Below are 23,551 nucleotides of genomic sequence, written 5' to 3' on the forward strand. Positions count from 1 at the left end.
TCAAATCCGGAGTAATTGTTCCCGTCCCAGAAAAAAAATAGTTCACAGGTTTCTATTCCAATCTTTTTGTGGTACCGAAAAAAGACTGCAAGGTTCGTCCCATTCTGGATCTCAAATTGCTGAACAGGAGAGTTCGTCTGAGACACTTCAGGATGGAATCCCTTCGTTCGGTAATTGCTTCCATGGAGGCTCAAGAATTTCTGTGTTCCATAGATATTCAGGACGCCTACCTCCAGGTCCTGATATTCCCGGGACATCACCGATTCCTGCACTTTGCGTTGCTCCAGGACCATTTTCGGTTCGCCACACTGCCGTTCGGTCTCGCAATCGGTCCCAGGGTTTTTCACGAAAATTATGGCGGCGCTGATAGCCATCTTGAGGGTCAGGGGACTGGTACTTTTTCCGTACCTCGACGACATCCTCATCAAGGCTCCGTCCGTTTCTCAGGCTCGTGAGAGCCTGTCCATCGTCCTCAACACTCTAGCCCGCTTCAGGTGGCTTGTCAACAACAAGAAATCCTGTCTTGTTCCTTCCCAGCGCCTCGTTTTTCTAGGCATGCTCTTCGACACTCGTCAGGCAAAAGTTTTCCTTCCCGAGGACAAGAGATCCATCCTTCGTCGGGACGTATGCTTGTTCCAGGGTCCTCGGCTTCCCTCCTTCCGATCGGCCATGAAGGTTCTGGGGAGGATGGTAGCAACATTGGAAGCGATTTCACTTACGACCTCTTCAGCAGGCCATCCTGTCACAGTGGGTCAGGTCTGTCTTGTCCCTGGATCGTTCGATCCGATTATTTCCTCGGGTCAAACGGTCCCTCAACTGGTGGCTGACGTCACCTCTCATCTCCCAGGGCAGGTCCTTCCTTCCAGTTCACTGGCAGATGGTGACGACGGACGCCAGCCTGCTTGACGGGGGCGCGTTGTTTCGCCACCTGACTGTTCAGGGTCTTTGGTCGGCGCAGGAGTCTTCTCTGCCAATCAACGTCCTCGAGATTCGGGCCATCTTTCTCTCCCTTCGTCACTGGGAAAGGATTCTCAGGGGTCTTCCTATCCAAATCCAAACTGACAATGCATATGTCAACCATCAGGGGGGGGACTCAGAGCTCCTTGGCCGAGGTATCCAAGATCCTCCTCTGGGCAGAGGCAACGGTTCCGGTGATATCTGCGGTGCATATCCCCGGCGTGGACAGCTGGGCTGCCGACTTCCTCAGCCGCGAGGGCCTCACGGCAGGGGAATGGTCCTTGCATCAGGAGGTATTCCTTCAGATTTGTCTTCGATGGGGGACTCCGGACGTGGACCTCACTGCGTCCCGAATTAACAGGAAGGTTCCTCGGTTCATCTCCAGGTCTCATGACCCTCTCGCAGTGGGCGTCAACGCTCTGGCCATTCCTTGGTTGCAGTTCGAGCTCCCATATCTGTTCCCACTTCTTCCCTTGCTTTCCATCCCAAGCTGTTGAAGAAGATCAAGGCGGAGGGGGTGCCAGTCATTCTGATCGCTCCGGATTGGCCCAGGAGAGCTTGGTTTGCGGAGATCGTCAATCTTCTCGTGGACACCCCCTGGCGCCTTCCAGACAGGCCCGATCTGCTGTCTCTGGGTCTGATCTGCCACCCGAATTCTCGGTCGCTCAGTTTAACGGCGTGGCTATTGAGTCCGCAGTTCTAAAAGCGTCTGGCCTTTAGGACCGGGTGATTCACACCATGATCCAGGCTAGGAAGCCTTCGTCTTCCAGGATCTACTATCATACCTGGAAGGCTTACTTTCGTTGGTGCGAGTCCAACCACGTTTCACCTATGTCCTTTTCCCTGCCTTCCATTTTGGCCTTCCTTCAGGCGGGACTGGATTCGGGCCTTGCTCTTAGTTCCCTAAAGGGCCAGGTTTCTGCGCTCTCTATCCTTAAGGCCTTCCTTCAAGGAGTAGCCCATGCTGCCCCTCCATATAGGGCCCCTGTGAATTCATGGCATTTAAATCTTGTTCTGGACGTTCTGAAGGGTTCCCCCTTTGAGCCTCTCAGGGAGGTTTGCCTGTCAGTTTTATCTTGGAAGGTGGCCTTTCTCGTGGCCATCACTTTTATCTGTCGCGTTTCCGAGTTGGCGGCACTTTCTTGCCAACCTCCTTTCTTGGTTATCCACCAGGACAAGGTGGTCCTCAGGCCTCCGCTTTCCTTCCTTCCTAAGGTGGTTTCCACCTTCCACCTCAACAAGGACATTGTTCTGCCTTCCTTTTGCCCAGCTCCGACTCATCCTCTGGAGCGATCGTTGAACAAGCTGGACCTCGTCAGGGCAGTGAGGATCTACCTGGCTAGAACGGCCGCTTTCCGGAAGATGGATTCTCTTTTCGTAATTCCCGATGGCACGCGTAGAAGCCTGCCGGCTTCCAAGGCGACAATTGCTCGCTGGATCAGAACGGCAATTTTGGAGGCTTAACGGGTCATAAACAGAGTGTCCCCTCCTGGGATAAAGGCTCACTCTACTCAGGCAGTCGGTGCCTACTGGGCGGTGCACCACAGGGCTTCCGCCCTACAGCTTTCCAAAGCAGCAACCTGGTCTTCCATCCACACATTAGCCAAATTTTACAAGGTCCATACCTACGCTTCGGCGGACGCCAGCCTAGGCAGACGGATCTTGCAGGCGGCAGTGGTGAGTCCTCTGACCTGATGGAAGTCTGTTTTTCCCACCCCAGGGACTGCTTTGGGACGTCCCATGGTTCCTGTGTCCCCCAATGAGAGGCGATAGAGAAAACAGGATTTTTGGTTGCTTACCATAAAATCTGTTTCTCAGAGCCTCCATTGGGGGACACAGCACCCTCCCATATTATTCAGTTCCTGTTGTTCTGTGTTCTATGACTGTTCTCATGTTTAAAGTTCTCATGTTTGTGGATATGTTTCATCCTTATTGTTTTTCTCCTACTGCTTTCTCACTTACTGAAGTGCATAATGCCAGTCGGTGGGGTGTACACTGCAGAGGAGCTAACTTTTTTTTGTGCATAGTGTCAGCCTGCTAGTGGCAGCAGCATACACCCCATGGTTCCTGTGTCCCCCAATGGAGGCTCCGAGAAACAGATTTTACGGCAAGCAACCAGAAATCCTGTTTTTAACACTATTAACCTGCAGATTAATCCTCTATCTACAGGTAAAGAACATTTCCCGACATGACACAATTCCCTTAAAATGGGTTTCCAAGACAGTAGCTGGTTAGTGAAGGTGTAACAGCAAGCACCCCACCCACCGATGAGCTGTTATCAGCTTTGGCAGCAGCTGAATGGACGCAATGTGTGGAGCTAGGACACCATGGCTCTGTACATTCTGTTCCCAGGTACTGTAGCTGAGCCCCCATTACTATGAATAAGTGTTGATCTGCAGTACCCAGTATTGAACCCTACAGAGCTCCATACACTGTTCACATCTGCCCGCTGTTAACAACGATTGTTGATGGGGACCACCCCATTAATCTGATATTGATGACCTTTCCTAAGAATCGATCACTCGTGATCGGAGGAAAATTGTCCGGTTAAGCACCTTATGAATTAAATAATGAATGAAATAATCTGTTATTACATGACATCGGGATGCTGATGGTCAGTGCACCGCCGTGCACTACCTGACGGTGCACCGCCGTGCACTACCTGACTGTGCACCGCCGTGCACTACCTGACGGTGCACCGCCGTGCACTACCTGACGGTGCACCGCCGTGCACTACCTGTCGCTGCCTTGTCTGATTGTGCTGGCGAGGATGAAGCTGTGTGTGACCTGGGCTTTGTGAGCCATAAGTTGTTACACGCAGGCAAGAAATGTTTTTGAGCTGTGAAAAGTGAGAGAAAATGGGATTCCCCAAGCAACGCACCGAGTAGTGTGATCTCACCTCTGAACCCGTCGTGTGTTATGACATCACATGCATTTCTTTTTTGTCCATTTTTTATAGAAGATGTAATGGATTACATCGATAGTGAATCCAGTCCCAGGTGGACATTTGAATCCATCCTCCACACAGTCATTGTCTCCTCCTCGACACCCCCAGCGGAACCTATCACCCCAAATTGGGTCCAATGCCCGAATACTCCTGAACCAAAATTAATTATTGTGGAACAGCCGAAACAGCGAGGAATGCGGTTCCGGTACCAGTGCGAGGGGAGGTCGGCGGGCAGTATCCTCGGAGAAAGCAGCACCGAAAACACCAAGACAGTCCCTGAAATTGCTGTAAGGATAATGTTGCTGTATTTTTAAACATATTTTCCATTGTTGACTAAAAATGATAGTGAAAAATTATTATTACTAATAATAATTATATATTTTTTATTGCATTTTACTACAACGCTGCATTTTTTTTTTGTTTTCTGGCTTTTTTTTTGCTTTTTACAGTACCAACAAAAGGTAAAAATCTCACGCAGGCGCTTGGTTTTTTTTTTTTCCTGTCTGGATTGGAAAATGCTGTGGTTTTGAAATCTGCAGCCTGTCCAAGTCTTTCAGTGTTTGCAATGAGAAAGTGCAAAAAAATGCTGCAGAAACCCGCACCCGTGTGTTTGTGCAGCATTTTTGGTGAATAAAACTAGCTTTATTAAACATGTAACGTAGACAAAGGTTACTTGTTAACTACACTAGCAACTATAATAGCTACTGTCATTCAGCAACTTCCTGCCCCCCGTTATTGAAGGAAGAGCAGCTCTGCAGCACAAACTTCTGCTTTTAACAAGTGAAAATGTATGCAGAATCAGGTGAGGATAATTATTTCTGAAACCTATTAAGTTTCTAATTCTAAGGGGTTGTCCCATTATTTTCAGCACGACTGCTCCTCTCCTCAGCTACCTGGGGGGAGGTCCATTTGATTCTGCATAATTGACGGTTTGGACCCCAAACTGTTTTCCCACCCCTAACTGTGCTATATGTGGCAGCTTAGCATCGGAGGAGCGCAGAAGAACTGAAGCTTTCCGGATTAGGCGCTAACGATGAACACTAGCGGCGTCAAAACAGAGTAGTGCAGCGCTTACAAGCTCCATAGAAAAGACCTTGTCAGTGCTGCACATGTGAGCCATCAACAATAAATTAAAATAAAAAAACTCAGTTTTTAAGAACCGAGATGAATTTTAATAACAAGTGAATTGACAACGTGCTCATATTTATGAGCAATTTTACTAAAATTACAACCCTTTAAATAAGGGGTACAGTGTGACACGACATCATGGCTGCCTTAGCGCATGTGCATGAGCCGACGATGATGTCATTATGTGACAGCTGCATGTAAAGAAGCTGCGGAGACACCATCACGTGTTTCTCGATGCAAGCAGTGAATAGCCAGGCCTTTCCCCGGGAAGGAACAACCACGGGAAGGGCAGCATCCTTTGAGGGAAAGCCACCTATGCCAAACATGGTATCCATCCACAGACAGCTGTTTCGGGGTTTTTGCCCCTCATCAGTGTGGAGTAGGAATCTGGCTTTTTTACTAGGCACTGCTCCTAATAGCCAGATTCCTACTCCACACTGATGAGGGGCAAAAACCCCGAAACAGCTGTCTGTGTTCTTTACATGCATCTGCATATTTCCCATAAGGGATGGGGGCAGTGTTCTGGAATCACTGCGTTGAGAAACACGTGATGGTGTCTCCGCGGTGTTGGATGTTTTGGTCTCCCCGAGGCCAATCATCTGTGCCTTTATATTATGTGACAGCTGGCACAGTCCTTCGTCTCCTGGCGTGCCGGTTTATGGTCCCGCACGTTGTATTGTTGAGGTGGTTGCCATGTGCAGGTTTGGTTTCTATTTCTTGGGTACACGGTTACGCTGTTTCTCATGCTGTAATTACTTTTACTGCTGACCCTCCTGTGGAAAGCACCTGAGATTTCTTCACCTTCCTGTCACCTTTCTGGTATTGTCACCTCTTAGCTTTTAAACTGCGAAGGAATTCATGGCGTTGAAGTCAAGGTGTGCCTTGTTTGGAAAGACCCCCCTTATCGGATCCACCCGCACGGACTGGTGGGCAAGGACTGCCGTGACGGTATATGTGAGATTACGCTGCATCCTGACGAAGGACAAACCCGTCATAGGTGAGCGAAGACGAGGAGGGGGCCACATAATAATCATATGACCGTCTGAGCAACGTACCCATACTTTATACTGCACGGGTAACTGAGAAGAAGACTATGGTTCAGCTCAAATAAAGGGATTCTGCTGCCATAATTAAAACTTAAAATCTGGGTATTATTGGCTTAAAAATGACATACTGAGTCATACTTACCTGATTTTACCCTATGAGGACCCAGCACAGGCTGCTCTGGACCGGCAGTCATAATGTTGCTGTTCTTCTGTCACAAGCCTGTGATTGGCTGCAGCACTCATGTGCTAACATGCTCTGCTAGCCACATGACTGCTGCAGCCAATCATAGGCCTCATCTGTCTTGTTACAGAAGAACAGTGATGTCATGGCTTCCCCATTTTGATCACAGAACACCGGATTGGCCTCAGCTGGATCCCCGGGGGTGAGTATATGGTACCTCAATTTGTTATTTTTAAGCCCATATTAAAGTTTTCTTTGTTAAGACCAGACACCCCCGTTAATTTATTGATTAATTTAAATCTGTAACTGCAGAGAAATGCATACCTTTAAAAAGGTAGAAAATACCTTCAATTCCTCTTTTAAAAAAAATAGTTAAACTACTTTATAGCATTCTAAATCATGAATGGACGATCCCTTTAAGTGACAAAGAAAATCCATGCTGCCACCAATAACCCCCAAAGACAAATTTCTTCTTCATTGCCTCTGCAGTAGGAGATCCTAAGTAATCGGGGATGTGAGTGCTTGGGATAGTGTTGCCTATAAAGCCCTCAATACATTGATATTTATTATTTGCACGATATGGTTAAATCCCAAGGACAGTTTGTTTTTTATTTTATCTTCCAGCTTTAATAATCTGGGAATCCAGTGCGTCCGCAAGAAGGAAATTGAGACGTCAGTCAAGAGAAGACTGAATTTGGGCATAGATCCATACAATGGTGAGTATTGAGTACCGGGTCTGGACTGAATGTGTAATGCAACGGGTATTCTAGAATATGTATAGTAGTATATAGCTCAGCCCATGCAGTATATAACACAGCCCATGTAGTATATAACACAGCCCACGTAATATATAGTACAGCCACGTAGTATATAGTACAGCCACGTAGTATATAGCACAGCCCACGTAGTATATAGCACAGCCACGTAGTATATAGCAATGTGGGCACCACATCCCTGTTAAAAAAAAGAATTAAAATAAAAAATAGTTATATACTCACCTTTCGTCAGCCCCCAGATCCAGCCCAGGCATAGGCAGCATCAATAGTAAAAAGATGGTCACACAGGGTTAATAGCAGCGTTAACAGACTGCGTTATGCCGCGGTGTAACGTAGTCCATTTAACAGACTGCTATACTGCTGTGGGGGTGCTGACTGGATGGGAGTAGGGAAGGGCGAATTCACTGCCGGACTGTGCCCGTCGCTGATTGGTCGCGGCCGGCCGCGACCAATCAGCGACGCGGGATTTCCACTACAGACAGACAAACAGACGGAAGTACCCCTTAGGCGATGCATTGCGAAATTACCTAGAAGACTTAGCGGTCTCGCGAGACCGCTAAGTCTTCTGGGTAATTTCGCAATGCATCCTGGGAACGGAAGATGACTGCAGCCGCGTGCCCATCGCCACAGCGCCGTTGGATCCCAGGGGGTGAGTATGTAACTATTTTTTATTTTCATTTTTTTTAACGGATATGTGCCCACACTGCTAAATACTGCGTGGGCTACATGGCTGCTATATACTACGTGGGCAGTACTATATACTACATGGCTGCTATATACTACGTGGGCAGTGCTATATACTACATTTGCTGCTATATACTACGTGGGCAGTGCTATATACTACATTTGCTGCTATATACTACGTGGGCAGTACTATATACTACATGGCTGCTATATACTACGTGGGCAGTACTATATACTACATGGCTGCTATATACTACGTGGACAGTACTATATACTACATGGCTGCTATATACTACGTGGGCAGTACTATATACTACATGGCTGCTATATACTACGTGAACAGTACTATATACTACATGGCTGCTATATACTACGTGGGCAGTACTATATACTACATGGCTGCTATATACTACGTGGGCAGTACTATATACTACATGGCTGCTATATACTACATGGGCAAAATAACAAAAAATTGGAGCAAACAACCAAAGTATATAAAATATATCAAATTTCACTTCGCCCCCTGAGGAAGCTGTTGTGAAACGCGCGTAGGGGCGCGTGGGTATCCCCATGGACGGGAACATAGGTAAGGTCCACTTATGGTCTTGGGTGTTTTCTACTGCATAGCCACTGTGCTGTTTAATATGGAGGGATCAATTTACCCGTGACCTAGGAGATTGTATCAGCTAGCCTTTGTTATTCAATGCACTGGGCATTCTATGGCTTTTGTTTCATTGTGTGACTCACACATGATATAGTGGCTTTATGTTCTTGTCCAGGGGGTGCCATCACTTAAGGTGCACCATTAACCCTTTATTTTTGCTCTGTGTGGTATATTGTATTGATATGCTATTTTAAATTGAATTTAATAAAATTTGATATATTTTATATACTTTGGTTGTTTGCTCCAATTTTTTGTTATTTTGAGACGTTTTAGGAGCTCCAGACGATACCATTCATCTTGGTTCCGGGCACTTTTTCTGGGCCTGTTGTGTGGTATCATAATATGATATCTGCATTTGAGATATTGTTTCTATACTACGTGGGCAGTACTATATACTACATGGCTGCTATATACTACGTGGGCAGTACTATATACTACATGGCTGCTATATACTACGTGGGTAGTACTATATACTACATGGCTGCTATATACTACGTGGGCAGTACTATATACTACATGGCTGCTATATACTACGTGGACAGTACTATATACTACATGGCTGCTGTATACTATGTGGCCTGTGTTAGATACTGCGTGGGCTGCGTTATATACAACGCATCGGGTATTCTACAATATGTATGTATGTATATAGCAGCCACATATTATATAGCACAAGCCACGTAGTATTTGTATGCTATATTCTACATGGCTCCAATATACTACGTGGCCTGTGCTATATAGTATGTGGCTGCTATATACATACATATTCTAGAATACCCGATGCGTTAGAATCGGGCCACCATCTAATATATATATACACAGTACAGACCAAAAGTTTGGACACACCTTCTCATTTAAAGATTTTTCTGTATTTTCATGACTATGAAAATTGTACATTCACACTGAAGGCATCAAAACTATGGATTAGCACATGTGGAATTATATACGTAACAAAAAAGTGTGAAACAACTGAAAATAAGTCTCTAGGTTCTTCAAAGTTGTCACCTTTTGCTTTGATGTTATGCATTATGCACAGTGCGGGGCTGGGATTTACAAGCTGGGTGGCCGCACAGGCGCAGTCTGCGAGACTGCATCTGAGGTCAGACGGGCAGCGCTCACTGCGCCTGCCCCAGGCAGAACAAAACAGCGCATGCGCCGGATTTGATTCGAAAACAGCGCGGAGGGGGCGGCACCCGGCGCCGAAGAAGCCTTGAGTGACGGCAGTGTGGCGTGTGCAGCAGGGGGGTTAAGACCTGCCTCCAGGACTAAAGACAGGTATTTTTGCGAAATTATAAAACGCTTTATTTCTGCTTTGACTACACCAATAACTAAAAGAGCCACCTTGTCAGAATGCAGCATTACTGCTGCACAAGGTGGCTCTTTTAGTTTCTAACGGCTGGAGGGGGTGACAGTGGCCCTTTAAAATGTGGAGTGGTGACATTACCTCCAAAATTAAACTATGCTCAATTCCCTTTAAAGGTGATTATCTTTTCAGGCCTGCTCTGGATGAAATTCTGGAGAAGGCCACCAATAGAAAAAAGGCCCTTCCAGAACAGATGCCAGTCAGAAGAAGGTTTTTTCGTGCCTCCCAGTCTAATACCCCTCAAACAAGAGGTAAAGGGAAAACTGGGCGATGGAGTTATGCTAACGAAAAATATCCTCATTCCCCAGCAGCAGCAGCAACAGCAGGATAAATGACTCCGTCCCGGTGGGGGGGAGGCTCGCAAATTTCATCCATCATTGGCGGGCCATTACCAACTGTCAGTGGGTTCTCAATGTTATTCAGGAGGGCCTTCTTATAGAATTCATATCTTCCCCCCCCTCGGAATCTGAGGATTACTTCTCCGACCTCTCAGGGAGCACATTCAGTGATGATGACAGGCCTTGGGTGTCTCCTAAAATCAAATGCGATCTCCCCAGTACCCACCGAAGAATGGGGTTCGGGTCACTACTCTCGTCTCTTCCTGGTAAAAAAAAAACATCAGGCGAGGCGCGAGTCATAATAAACCTAAAAGATCTCAACCGTCATATCCTATACCGCTGTTTCAAAATGGAATCGGTGAAGTCTGCTATCCCCCTGATAGGTCAAAATTATTTCATGGCAGCCATCGACCTAAAGGACGCCTAGTTTCATGTGCCGATCCATCCCCGGCACAGAAAGTATCTCAGGTTTGCAATACAGTTCAACCAACAAGTGAATAATTTTCAGTTCAACGTACTCCCTTTTGGCATTTCTTCAGCGCCGAGAGTATTCTCCAGGAAAATGGCGGAGGCCGTGTCAGGGAGTCATACAATTAGGTTCTGTAGAAGGACGTAGATCTGGGGATTTATTATGATGGAATATAGGCTGAACTGGATGGACAAATGTCTTTTTTCGGCCTTACTAACTATGTTACTATGTTACTATGAGTCTGTATTGTCCCATGCATGAAGAAAGTAGGTGTAGATTCCAGCTTCTTAAAACTTGAAACGCTTTATTAGTGCATCCAAAATATAAAATATAGCAAGTCCTTACTTATAGGTGGATGCAGACAGAGAATATAGACTACGTGTTTCGATCTAACCGATCTTACCCATTTCTAATCACTTATGTGCGGGTGATACTATTAAAGTACTATGTGACCTATCCTGATAGGATTTTAGGTCACATGATCTCAAAAGTGGAAGGTCCTAATACTCTAGCACTGCACAGTTCTAATATGTGTAATAACGTATGCTAAAATCAACTTATATTAAAACTAACAATAGTGATAAAGAATCTAATTTCTCTTGTTAAGCCCAAGAGGGGATCTGGTCTGCAAATTATAAATCCTATACGCCTCTCTTGTCAAGAGGCGTCTCTTAAAGGGAACCTGTCACCCCGAAAATCGCGGGTGAGGTAAGCCCACCGGCATCAGGGGCTTATCTACAGCATTCTGTAATGCTGTAGATAAGCCCCCGATGTTACCTGAAAGAGGAGAAAAAGACGTTAGATTATACTCACCAAGGGGCGGTCCCGGTGCTGGTCCGGTCGGATGGGCGTCTCTGGTCCGCTGCAGCGCCTCCCATCTTCATTCCAAGACATCCTCTTCTGATCTTCAGCCACGGCTCCGGCGCAGGCGTACTTTGTCTGCCCTGTTGAGGGCAGAGCAAAGTACTGCAGTGCGCAGGCGCCGGGCCTCTTTGACCTTTCCGGCGCCTGCGCACTGCAGTACTTTGTTCTGCCCTCAACAGGGCAGACAAAGTACGCCTGCACTGGAGCCGTGGCTGAAGATCAGAAGAGGACATCTTGGAATGAAGATGGGAGTCGCCGCAGCGGACCAGAGACGCCCATCCGACTGGACCAGCAGCGGGACCTCCACTGGGTGAGTATAATCTAATGTCTTTTTCTCCTCTTTCAGGTAACATCGGGGGCTTATCTACAGCATTACAGAATGCTGTAGATAAGCCCCTGATGCCGGTGGGCTTACCTCACCCGCGATTTTTGGGGTGACAGGTTCCCTTTAATATCTCCTCCCCGACTAGGGCATTTAACTTTCTCTATACCCTGGATGGTCATGGCTGCAGCATTGCCATTATGACAGGTGGCAAAATGCTTAGCTACCATAGATACATTTCTATTGCAACTACTATAATTATTAATATCTCTGATATGCTCTGATATTCTTAATTTGAGTTTTCTCGTGGTGCATCCAACATATGCAACTCCACATTCTGAACAATTTATTTTATATACCACGTTTTTTGAGTGACAATTTATGAAATCTTTAATTTTATAATTTTCAAAATTAGTAAATGTTTTACTCTGTTTACCAAATGCGCACGTATTGCAAGCAGTCGTGCCACATTTAAAAAATCCCTTACATTCTAACCATATGTTCTAGCTTTTGATATATACTGACTAGGGGAAATCTTGTCACCAATCGTGGGAGCTTTTCTAGCTACTACATTAATACCGTCTTTAAGTATATTAGACAGTATGTCATCCTGTTCCAAAATAGGTAGACTTTTATGTATAATAGATTTAATTTCCTTAAAATGGGCACTGTATTGTAGACATGCATATACGTTTTTTTCTGTTCATTTTTTTTATTTTTTTGACCTGCATCCGTTTTATTACCAGATATTAGAAGTTTTTCCCTATCTTTTTTTTTCCCACTATGTTACGGGCTCTTTTCAGGTACCAATTTGGGTATTTGCGTTTATTTTCCAAATTCTCATATTCCTTTTCTCTCTCCTCTGTCTAACTACAGTTTCTCTTTATTCTTGTAAATTCACCTACCAGGATGGATTTTATTGTATGGGCTGGATGGCCACTATCAGCATGTAGAATACTGTTCCCACTAATGGGTTTAATATATGTTCTACTGCTGATTGATCCATCATTTTCACCCCCAGTTCTAAATCAAGGAATGATATGCGATTTCTATGGAATCTATAGGTGAACTTAATACCCAGATCATTACAATTCAAATATTCGACAAAGTCTGGTATGACAGACACATCACCCCCCCAAATAATGAGGGTGTCGTCGATGTATCTGCTTTACCAGACGAGATCAGCCAAAAAAGGATTATTAACTGTATAAATAAAAAAAGATTCCCAAAACGCCATGGCGAGATTCGCTAATGATGGGGAGTACTTAGCTTCCATCGGGACTCCAGTTCTTTGTCTATATACACTATCATTGAAAGAGAAAATGTTATGCTTCAGAAGAAAAAATGTCACTTGTAATATGTAATCCACCAAATCCTGTGAATATATCCCACTGTTTTTCAAATGAAATTCCAGCGCTTTCATAGCTACATTATGTGGTATGCTTGTATACAAGGAGACTACATCGCAGCAAAGCCACGAAAAATTCCCATGCCAAGTTTTTTGGGAAAATATTTCCAGTGCCTCCTTTGAATCCTTAATATAACCTGGCATCGACGACACCCTCATGAGGAGGTTTCTGGGGGTTCTATTGCACTCAGTAAAACAAAAATTTATCCCGGAAGATCATCGTCGAGTGTTAATAAAGAAGATCGTAGATCTCAGAGAGGACAGATCTCCGACTCTACGGAAATGATGTCGGTCCTAGGCTTCATGACGTCATGTATTCAGTCGGCTGCCTGGGCTCAGGCCCATTCCAGAACCCTTCAAGCCCACATCCTTGCAAACTGAGATGGAAATCTGGGTTCCCTGAACAAAAGAGTACATACTCCAGGGCGCATAAAAGCATCTCTAGTGTGGTGGTTGAACCCAAAAAACATCCGCAGGGGTGTGAACTGGTCACAATCCCCTTCCTTGTAACGATTACAACCAATGCCAGCAAGCGGGGCTGGGGGGCAGTAATCTCGCATACTCCCTTCCAGGGATGCTGGAATCAAGGAACAAGCACCAGATCCTCCCATTTCAGGGAGTTGAAAGCAGTGGAGGAGGCCCTCCTAGCCGCAAGCGGCCTAATATCCTGGAATCAAGTAAAAATTTACTCAGACAAGACGACAGCTGTTGCTAACCTCCGAGATCAGGGGAGCTCAAAGTTCAACAGTTTAAAAAACATCTCAAATCGAATATTCTGTTGGGCAGAAAAACACCTTCTCTCTCTCACAGCCGTCCACTTGAAGGGGTCTTCCAACCTGCAAGCGGATTTCCTGAGTCGCCAGGACATTCAGCCAGGAGAATGGAGCCTGAACAGAAGAATCTTCAAGATGTTGGTAGACAGATGGGGTCTACCGTCTACCAGAGGTAGATTTATTTGCCCACCTCAGACCAAAATTCACAGGTCAAAGCCTTTTTTTCCCAGAAGCTGGTACAATCATATCATCGAACTACAGATAGACGGTCCGGTTCACCTGCCGGTAGATGCCGTCCTTCTCCTCCAGGGGCCCTTGCAGCACCAGAATCCCCAAAGATTGAACTTAGCGGCCTGGTTACTGAGGCCCAGGTCCTGATGCTGTAATCTCTACTTTGCAAAAATCCAGGAAGCCTGTCACTAATGCAATTTATTCTAAAGTGTGGAAGACTTTCTCGGCTTTCTGTCTACCTAATAATCCAGATCCACTCCATCCGAACATATCTCAAATATTGGACTTCCTTCAGCGTGGGTTAGAGGTGGGCCTTAGGCCCAGCACTCTAAAGGTTCAAGTTTCTGCTATCAGTGCTGTTTGTGGCCAGGATCTGGCCAATCACCGTTGGATCAGAAGATTCATGGTATCAGCTCTAAGATCGCAGCCTAGGAAACAACCCATGATACCCTCATGGGACTTGAATCTAATCCTCAGGGGGCTCACACAAGCACCATTTGAGCCTTTAACTTCCTGTTCTCCTCAACACCTGTCATACAAGGCTGCCTTCCTGGTAGCGATTACTACAGCAAGATGTGTGGGGGAGCTGCAAGCCTTATCGGTTAGAGAACCCTACTTGATAATAACAGATGACTCTATAATTCTCAGGCTTGATCCATCTTTTCTGCCGAAGGTGGTGTCTGATTTTCATCGTTCTCAAAACATTATTCTTCCTTCCTTCTGCCAGAACCCGGCAAACCCAAAAAAAGAAGAGTTCCATTCTCTCGATGTTAGACGGACTATTTTATATTATCTTGAACAAACTAACTCTTTCAGAGTTGATCAGAACCTGTTTGTCCATCTGTCGGGTCAGAATAAAGGAAGGAAAGTGGCAAAAATTACTATTTCTAGTTGGATCAAAAGAGCCATACATGAAACCTATCTGGCCCAGAACTTGACTCTTCCAATCAAGGTCAAGGCCCATTCTACAAGGTCTACTTCAGCATCATGGGCAGAAAGAGCAGGCAATTCCATCAAGCAGATCTGCAGGGCTGCAACTTGGTCTTCACCACATTCCTTTACCAAACACTACAGATTGGACTTATTGTCCAATAGGGATCTAGTCTTTGGCCGGAAAGTTGTCCAGGCTATTCCCCCCCCCCAGTGCAGAATTGGTTGATACTCCTATGCTGTCGTGGAAGGTGACTAGAGAAAATAGAATTAGACTTACCGGTAATTCGGTTTCTAGGAACCATCCATGACAGCTCTAATTCCCTCCCTTTCCTTGGATTAATCCTGGGTTCATTAAGGTAGCTAGTGCTATGGTATCCGTTGCAAGTCACTGGCGATTTGGAGGGAGGAGGGGCTTTTAACCTCTCGTGCTTCCTGTCCCCCATTAGGGAATGGAGACATCCTATGCTGTCGTGGAAGGTTCCTAGAAATCGAATTACCGGCAAGTCTAATTCTATTTTTCCTTCATGCTCTTTCTTCTGTGCACCATCATTTGTTTGTGGGATCCTGATCCGTCACTATCACCAACTAAATTTATTTCCTTCTTGCTCTTCTATCCTTTTTTCTTGCTTGAGAGCAGAGAGGGATAATTCTAAGGGAAAGTGAGGGTGAGTTGACGAGAGCGGGGGCGCCACATTGCATATTTATCTAGGGTGCCAACCTCCCCAGTCAGGTAGGGACGGTTTGATTAGGGTGAGTAGAGGGAGGACTATATTAGGCTTTATCGTGCCACCCCCCATCACTGAATCATGTTCAGATTTATCCGGTTTTTATTGTTTTGTTTTTTTGTTGTGATTTGAGTGTTACCGTCTTTGTAGGGCTCCTGATGTTAAGCACGTTGTTATCTAGTGTTGATCACTTTATTGGGTTCACCTCCCCCCTTTTTTTTCTCCCTAGTCCTTCCAATTACCACGGCACAAATGTTTTGTCAATTAAAGATTTTTTACCGTCTGCACTCTGCACCTCTATAGGGAACAGCAGGGTGCATTTAGGGTAAGCTGTTGGTGAACGGGGGCGCCAATTTGCGTTCAAGCTAGGGTGCCAACCTCCGCTTTAAGGAAGGGTGTATTAGGGTCCGTTAGGGCCTTATAGGGATTTGTATATGTAGGAGCACCAAATCATAAGTTTGTGCAGGCCCGGTGCCTTTAAGTGTTGTTTGTCGTTTCTCCTTCGCCTCATTGGGGGACACGGACCGTGGGTGTGTGCTGCTGCCACTAGGAGGCTGACACTAAGTGATACAAAAAAAGTTAGCTCCTCCCCTGCAGTATACACCCTCCTGCTGGCTTCTTTAAGTGTTGTTTGTCATTTTGTATTTAACAAAGATAATAAATTTTAGGCATTAGTTTGTGAGCTTGATTTGAATTCTATACCTGTGAATCCAGTTTATGGTTTATGAAGACAAAAGGGCCAATAAGTTGCTAAGCATCTCTGGGAACTCAAGTGTAATAGAAAAGGGGTTGCCGCGCTAATACCAGTGTGCCGATGCACAAACTCAGTGACTGTATGCCTGTAGTCATTGCACGTTCCGGAATTAATAGAGCGGCACTTACTTGTTTGTGCCTAGAGTCTTTGGCGATGTGGTTGGCTGAAATAAGTCCACAGTTGGGGGGCGTCCTCCCTTTGCACCGAAATGGCTCCTGAATCCCCGTCTGCAAGAACTGGTGGTTTGCCTCGGCCGAAGGCGCCGCCGTGTAGTAGCGTGGTAGTCACCTGCCCGTAGAAGACGGACATGTACAAGGGCCAAGCACGACGCGTTTTGAGGGAACAGTCCCTCTTTCTCAAGGTTGTTGTACCTGTACTATCGCTAACCCTTTATGCCCCCATGCTTTTCTTGCAGATGTGCCAATCGCACTATCTTGGGCACGCTGCTTACCAAAAACTTGCACCTGATAAATTCTGCATTACCACTGAGCTACATATGTATATTGCATAAATGTATAATTTTGGGGAAAAAGAGGAATAATCTCTCCTATGTTAAACACTTATTATATATGAGGGGCCATTTGTTTCTCCAATCTCTAAAAAACCCCTTTCGCAACAAGCAGCCATTTTAATGTACCGTATGTGCAATGGAGAGACACCCTGTCATTGCTCCAAATTCAGTGCAAATATTAAAAAACCCAACCCAAACCTAGGGAGTATTTACACACAACATTCGCTAAACCTTCCACATTCAATCTTATCAGTGAATACTCTAATGCTTTCCACACCTTTGAAACATTAGTAACTTCTGATATTAGAAAAATGAAGGGTGGGAATCCCAGATATGCCCCAAGTAATCTTGCCAGAGAGGAAAGAAATGCTCTAGTCGAAGAGGAATCCCTCTTACAAAAGGGTTTAAAGTTTGCCCCTACATCGAAATCAAGTCCCTTTATGCTATACGTATGTATGAAAAAGTTCCTCCGAAAACTTAGCCATTAAAAAATATTTCTTGAAAAAAGAACAGACAGGTGCCAAGTGTGCAGAATCAGAGTTCTGGGGAGTATTTACACACATTAGCTAAACTTTCCGCATTCAATCTTATCAGTGAATACTCTAATGCTGTCCACACCTTTGAAACATTAGTCACGTCTGATATTAGAAAAATGAAGGGTGCGAATCCCAGATATGCCCCACGTAATCTTACCAGGGAGGAAAGAAATGCTCTGGTCAATTTTCAGGACAATAATGATATTGTGGTCCGGAGTGCTAATAAAGGAGGAGGTATAGTGATCATGGATCGTAGTAAGTAACATACGGAAGCATTGAGGCTCTTAGACGATGATGTTACATATAAGAAATTATTAGGTGATCCCACTACTCAGTATATAAAAAAATTGAACTTTCTAGCCCTGAAGGGAAAAGCTTTAGGCATCCTGAATAAGAAGGAATTCCAATTTATTAATAAAACACCAAGTGTGGCAGTATTCTATCACATTCCGAAACTGCAAAAGAATTCCACATGCCCACCGGGTAGACCCATCGTATCAGGCATAAATTGCCTGACGGCTAATCTATCGGAGTATGTGGATATACACTTGCAGAAGAGTGTTACACTACTCCCAGCCTATCTAAAAGATACAGGGGATACAATACAGGTGTTAGAAACTACCAGCTGGGCTAGTAATTATAAACTGGGTACGTTAGACATTAAGTCTTTATACACGGTCATCAACCAAGAGAAGGTTTGCTTATCAGCTGAATATTTTTCACAACAATTATACTCCTACAATCCTACCCAAATTGCATACATTGTGGAGAGTATGAAATGTATTCTCCAACACAATTATTTTATTTACTGTAAACCGTTTTATTTACAAACTTGGGGCACGGCCATGGGTACAAATTTTGCCCCAAGTTATGCTAATTTCTATGGGGAAAAGTGGGAGTCACATATATATCAGAATGGCCAACTATGAAAGGGCCTAATTATGTGGCGACGCTTTATTGACAACGTGTTATTTATATGGGAGGAGACACAGTCGGATCTTAATATTTTTCAAAGATCCCTAAGAGCCAATTTACACGCATAAAACACAATTGTACAAAAGATAATGATTATGTTGAGGAATCCAACTATTTAAAGAACCAATTTGTAGAAAGAGGGTACTGTGAGACATCTCTTGAGAAAGTAAGGCAAGATGTTAAGGCCGTTCCAAGAGGGAATTTGACCCATGGAACAAAAACAATACCTGAACCCTTAAGTACAGCACAAGAAATTGGGAAAATACCATTCATCACTCAATATCATGTGAACCGGAAAAGATTCACTAATATAATTAAAAAATATTGGCCCATTTAAAAAAAGGATAGAATTGTGGGAGAATTAATATCTGATAAACCGAGATTTGTTTTCAGAAAGGCTAAGAATATTGGGAATATCATAGCCCCAACGATTAGAATGGGAATGAATGGTGGGCATATAAAACCAATAAGGTATCAAAGTTCAGGTGATGGGGGATTCACTTCTTGTGGGAGTTGCCCTTGTTGTGTATGGACAAAATGTAAAAAGTGGGTTCAAACATTGTTTTGGAATACAGAGAGGACCGAATCATTTATTATTAAAGATAGCATATCCTGCAAACTCTATGTGGGCCGTACTAAGAGACGATTGAGAGATAGGATAAAGGAATAGTATTGCCAAGGGGTTTGTGGGACACCCTTTGTCACGCCATTATGCAGAAAAACACAGCCGCACGTGTAATGGAAGGTCTTTCTGCGGTATCCAGATTGTCCAAAAAAAATCCCAGAGGCGGGGACTACTTGAGGAGCATGTCGAAAGTGGAGTCAAAGTGGATTTTTACATTAGACAATTTGGTCCCGAAGGGACTCAATTATGAAATAGAATTGTATGCCCTATGGGGGAGCAATATTTGGTGCTAACATTTTAATGATTCTAAATGATTTTTGAGTGGTAATAAATAGGGTTGAGCGACTTTTACTTTTTTAGGGTCGAGTCAGGTTTCGCGAAACCCGACTATCTCTAAAGTCGAGTCGAGTGAAATCGGCCGATTATGGCGAAAAGTCGGGGATCGACCAAAACCCAATGCAAAGTCAATGTGAATTTTTTTTTTTCTCTCTCTCTCTCTCCCTCTCTTTCTCTCTCTCCTCTCTCTCTCTCTCTCTCTCTCTCTCTCTCTCTCTCTCTCTCTCCCTCTCTCGGGTCGGGTTTCATGAAACCCGACTTTGCCAAAAGTTGGTGACTTTTGAAAATGAACGATCCGTTTCGCTCAACCCTAGTAATAAATTTAAATGTGGGTATATATAAAAACAATTAAATTAACATGGTTTTTATGTATAATTTATTTTTTGTAAACATTTTTTTATAAATATTTTTATAGGTTATGGGGGTTAATATAGTAGTTTTTTTTATATATATTCATATTTTTATATTGTTATTGTGTAATTAATAAAATATAACTTTTAGAACGTCATATGGGGTTTTTTAATATTTGCACTGAATTTGGAGCAAGGACAAGGTGTCTCTCCATTGCACATACATGAAAATGGCTGTTTGTTGCAAAAGGTTTTTTTTTAGAGATTGGAGAAACAAATGGCCCCTCATATATAATAAGTGTTCAGCATAGGGGAGATTATTCCTCTTTTTCCAAAAAATTTAACATTTATGCAATATACATATGTAGCTCAGTTGTGATGCAGAATTTATCATGTGCAAGTTTTGGGTAAGCAGCGTGCCCAAGATAGTGCGATCGGCACATCAGCAAGAAAAGCATGGGGGTATAAAGGGTTAGCGATAGTACAGGTACAACAACCTTGAGAAAGAGGGACGGTTCCCTCGAAACGCGTCGGGCTTGGCCCTTGTACATGTCCGTCTTCTACGGGCAGGTGATGTCACCGCTAACCACGCACCCCGCTCAGAACGCTACTACACGGCGGCGCCTTCGGCCGAGGCAAACCGCCGGTTCTTGCAGACGGGGATTCAGGAGCCATTTTGGTGCAAAGGGAGGACGCTCCCCAACTGAGGACTTATTTCAGCCAACCACATCGCCAGAGACTCCAGACACAAACAAGTAAGTGCCGCTCTATTAATTCCGGAACGTGCAGTGACTACAGGCGTACAGTCACTGAGTTTGTGCATCGGCACACTGGTATTAGCGCGGCAGCCCCTTTTCTATTACACTTGAGACATTTTGCTGGGCAGATTTGCACATCCTATCTGCCCGGGTGCCAGCGGCTTATACATTACAGCGAAATAAGACAGCGCCAGTGTGTTTTTGATTTATACAATCTCTGGGAACTCTTTCAAGATTGTTGGAAGACTATTCCCGGTGACTACCTCTTGAAGCTCATCAAGAGAATGCCAAGAGTGTGCAAAGCAGTCATCAAAGCAAAAGGTGGTTACTTTGAAGAACCTAGAATATAAGACATAATTTCAGTTGTTTCACACTTTTTTGTTAAGTATATAATTCCACATGTGTTAATTCATAGTTTTGATGCCTTCAGTGTGAATGTACAATTTTCATAGTCCTGAAAATACAGAAAAATCTTTAAATGAGAAGGTGTGTCCAAACTTTTGGTCTGTACTGTATATGTGTATACGTGTATATATATATATATATCTCGTTTATATACACTATAGTGAGTGACAAGTATCATGGCTTCTGCTTGCTGTTTCTCCCCTATAGCGTCTGTATATTCTCTAGTGAGTGACGAGTATCATGGCTTCTGCTTGCTGTTTCTCCCCCATAGCTGGCATGTGGCGGCACCATGAGGAGGTGGATCTGAATGTTGTCAGGTTATGCTTCCAGGCTTCGTATACTACTCCATCTGGACAGCGAATGTGTATTGGCCCAGTGCTGTCCGAGTCGGTGTATGATAAAAGTAAGTATCCTGATAATTAAAGGGTTATTTCCCATCTTCATATATGGGTACTTTGGGAGAGAGCCTGTAAACGCAAGAAATTCTGCAATTTACCGCTTATTAAAATTTTCCGCAGGTGTGATCACATGGAGACTCGAGGTCCATTGTTCTTGTGATTGGCAAAGGGGGGTCCTTGCATTTGGACCCTCCTGCATTGTCTTGTGTCGGACCTAATATCTTCCATCCATCTTCACAGAATCCACTAACACTTCGGAGCTGAAGATCTGCCGGATGAATAAAGATCACGGCCGTTGTGACGGCGGAGAGGAGCTGTATATCCTGTGTGACAAAGTGCAGAAAGGTGAGAGATCGGCACATGTGATCCCAGGAGATCCATAGCTTGTCAGTGTCTTCATGACATATGCAGTCATCATGGCTGATTTTCCTCCAGGGCCATTCTAGTGTCTACTATGTCAGATGCCCATGGAATAAGATCTGTGATCACAGGCCCCTTTGACACTGTCCTGAGATTTCTGTGCCTGGAGATATAATACCCCGATCAGATCAGTAAATGTTGAGCAGACTATCCTGCTTGTATGTTACCTTGACATTTGGTGCCTTCTTCCAGAGGATATAAAGGTTATGTTCTCGGAAGGGGAATGGCAAGCTTGTGCCGATTTCTCGCAAGCCGATGTCCACAGGCAGATCGCCATCGTCCTGAAGACGCCTCCGTATCATGATCTGCACATCAAGGACCCGGCTCCTGTGCAAGTATGTCTGCAGAGGATCGGAGACGGGATCCGCAGCGAGGCAGTGATCTTCACCTACATGCCGCGACCAATCAGTGAGTAATTACAATTCCTTCATAGCAGGATATTCTTGAGGATCACATGTAGCACAAAATGCTGTTGATTTTTCTTCCCGAATTTGCAAGCAGAAAGTCTGCGTCGGCAGCAAATTGGATTAAATAAATAATATTGGCCTGTAGATTGACATGCCATTGACGTTGACGGATTATAAATCTGCAGCTTGTCAATTTGTGTTGTGTATTGGTGACGGTTTGTTGCCTATTTTTTTTTTCCCCATCAGTTCAACAAAAAAGTGAAAATCCACAACCATGGAGGTATGTTGGGGATTTTGACTTCCTTGTTTGTTGCCCATTTCCCGCAATTCTCCCGCAAAAGAATAAAATATGGATGAACCCGCTCCAAAATCTCCATCCTTGTTATGTAGATTTGCCAGTGTGGATTTTCCTGCTGATTGCAGATTTTCTGCAGGAATTTTCCTACAGTATTTCCAATACATGCATATTGCACCCTGGGAAATTCTGGGAAGGCTAGGAGAGCGTGAATCTGTCATTTCTTAACTTTATTAATCCCAGACTAAAATTCACTCCAGTTTGTCAAGTCGACAGCACGGCAGCCAATCGCTGGACTCAGTGCCGTCTACTCGGACGGAGCTCACTGATTGGCTGTGGCGCTGACTACCTGACATCAGCGCTGCAGACAATAACACTCGGTGATCAGCGGAGACCCAGCACTGGACCCGGGGAGGGGGAGTAAAGGACGTTCTGTTTATTGTGTGGGTTTCAGAAAAAATCGTTTAACTCTCCCAAGATGTACAGATCGTTCACGCATCTCCTCATAGTTACTAATCTTTTCTCCAGATGCCTATGGATTAGGCAAAAAGCGGCAACGGCTCTCGTCACCCTTTGAGGACATTAATGGGCCAGGTATGTATAACCATAGGGGATTTATCCACAAGGCGACAATCCGGGGAAGTGACAGAATTGTCTGAATTTTCTATTTGCAGATCCACATGGGATTGAGAGTAAAAGCAATCGGCAATTCAGACCTGACTACACGGAACACTGCAACCGCATGGCAGGTACGCCCTGCCGTCTAGGCACGTAATAACGATTATTGCTGGTAAAATTAGTCTTCTCGGTCTGACCATACTCATAGCTGTCATCAAAGTCAAAGATCAGTGTGACGTGCCCCAAGGCCATTATCACTGCTAAACACAATGCCATACCTTACGCCGAGTCATAAAGTGCTTATGTACTGCATTGGGGAACTGCCCAGGGTGGGCTGTATTCTGGAAATATAAA

At 44.6% G+C, this 23,551-nt stretch overlaps 1 protein-coding gene across 1 annotated transcript in view; it reads left to right on the top strand.

Annotated features, from left to right (window-relative positions):
- The window catches only part of RELB (RELB proto-oncogene, NF-kB subunit), a 62,959-nt gene that overhangs the window by 30,476 nt on the left and 8,932 nt on the right, over window positions 1–23,551 (top strand). Inside the window, exons 3-10 of the mRNA XM_069746820.1 lie at window positions 3,917–4,191; window positions 5,869–6,029; window positions 6,884–6,975; window positions 21,331–21,462; window positions 21,698–21,802; window positions 22,070–22,285; window positions 23,108–23,173; window positions 23,254–23,328. Of these exons, the coding sequence (XP_069602921.1) occupies window positions 3,917–4,191; window positions 5,869–6,029; window positions 6,884–6,975; window positions 21,331–21,462; window positions 21,698–21,802; window positions 22,070–22,285; window positions 23,108–23,173; window positions 23,254–23,328 (1,122 nt within the window). The remainder of the gene's footprint in view (window positions 1–3,916; window positions 4,192–5,868; window positions 6,030–6,883; window positions 6,976–21,330; window positions 21,463–21,697; window positions 21,803–22,069; window positions 22,286–23,107; window positions 23,174–23,253; window positions 23,329–23,551) is intronic.

The sequence above is a fragment of the Ranitomeya imitator genome, chromosome 2 (genome assembly GCF_032444005.1).
Source record: "Ranitomeya imitator isolate aRanImi1 chromosome 2, aRanImi1.pri, whole genome shotgun sequence".
Classification (NCBI taxonomy): domain Eukaryota; kingdom Metazoa; phylum Chordata; class Amphibia; order Anura; family Dendrobatidae; genus Ranitomeya; species Ranitomeya imitator.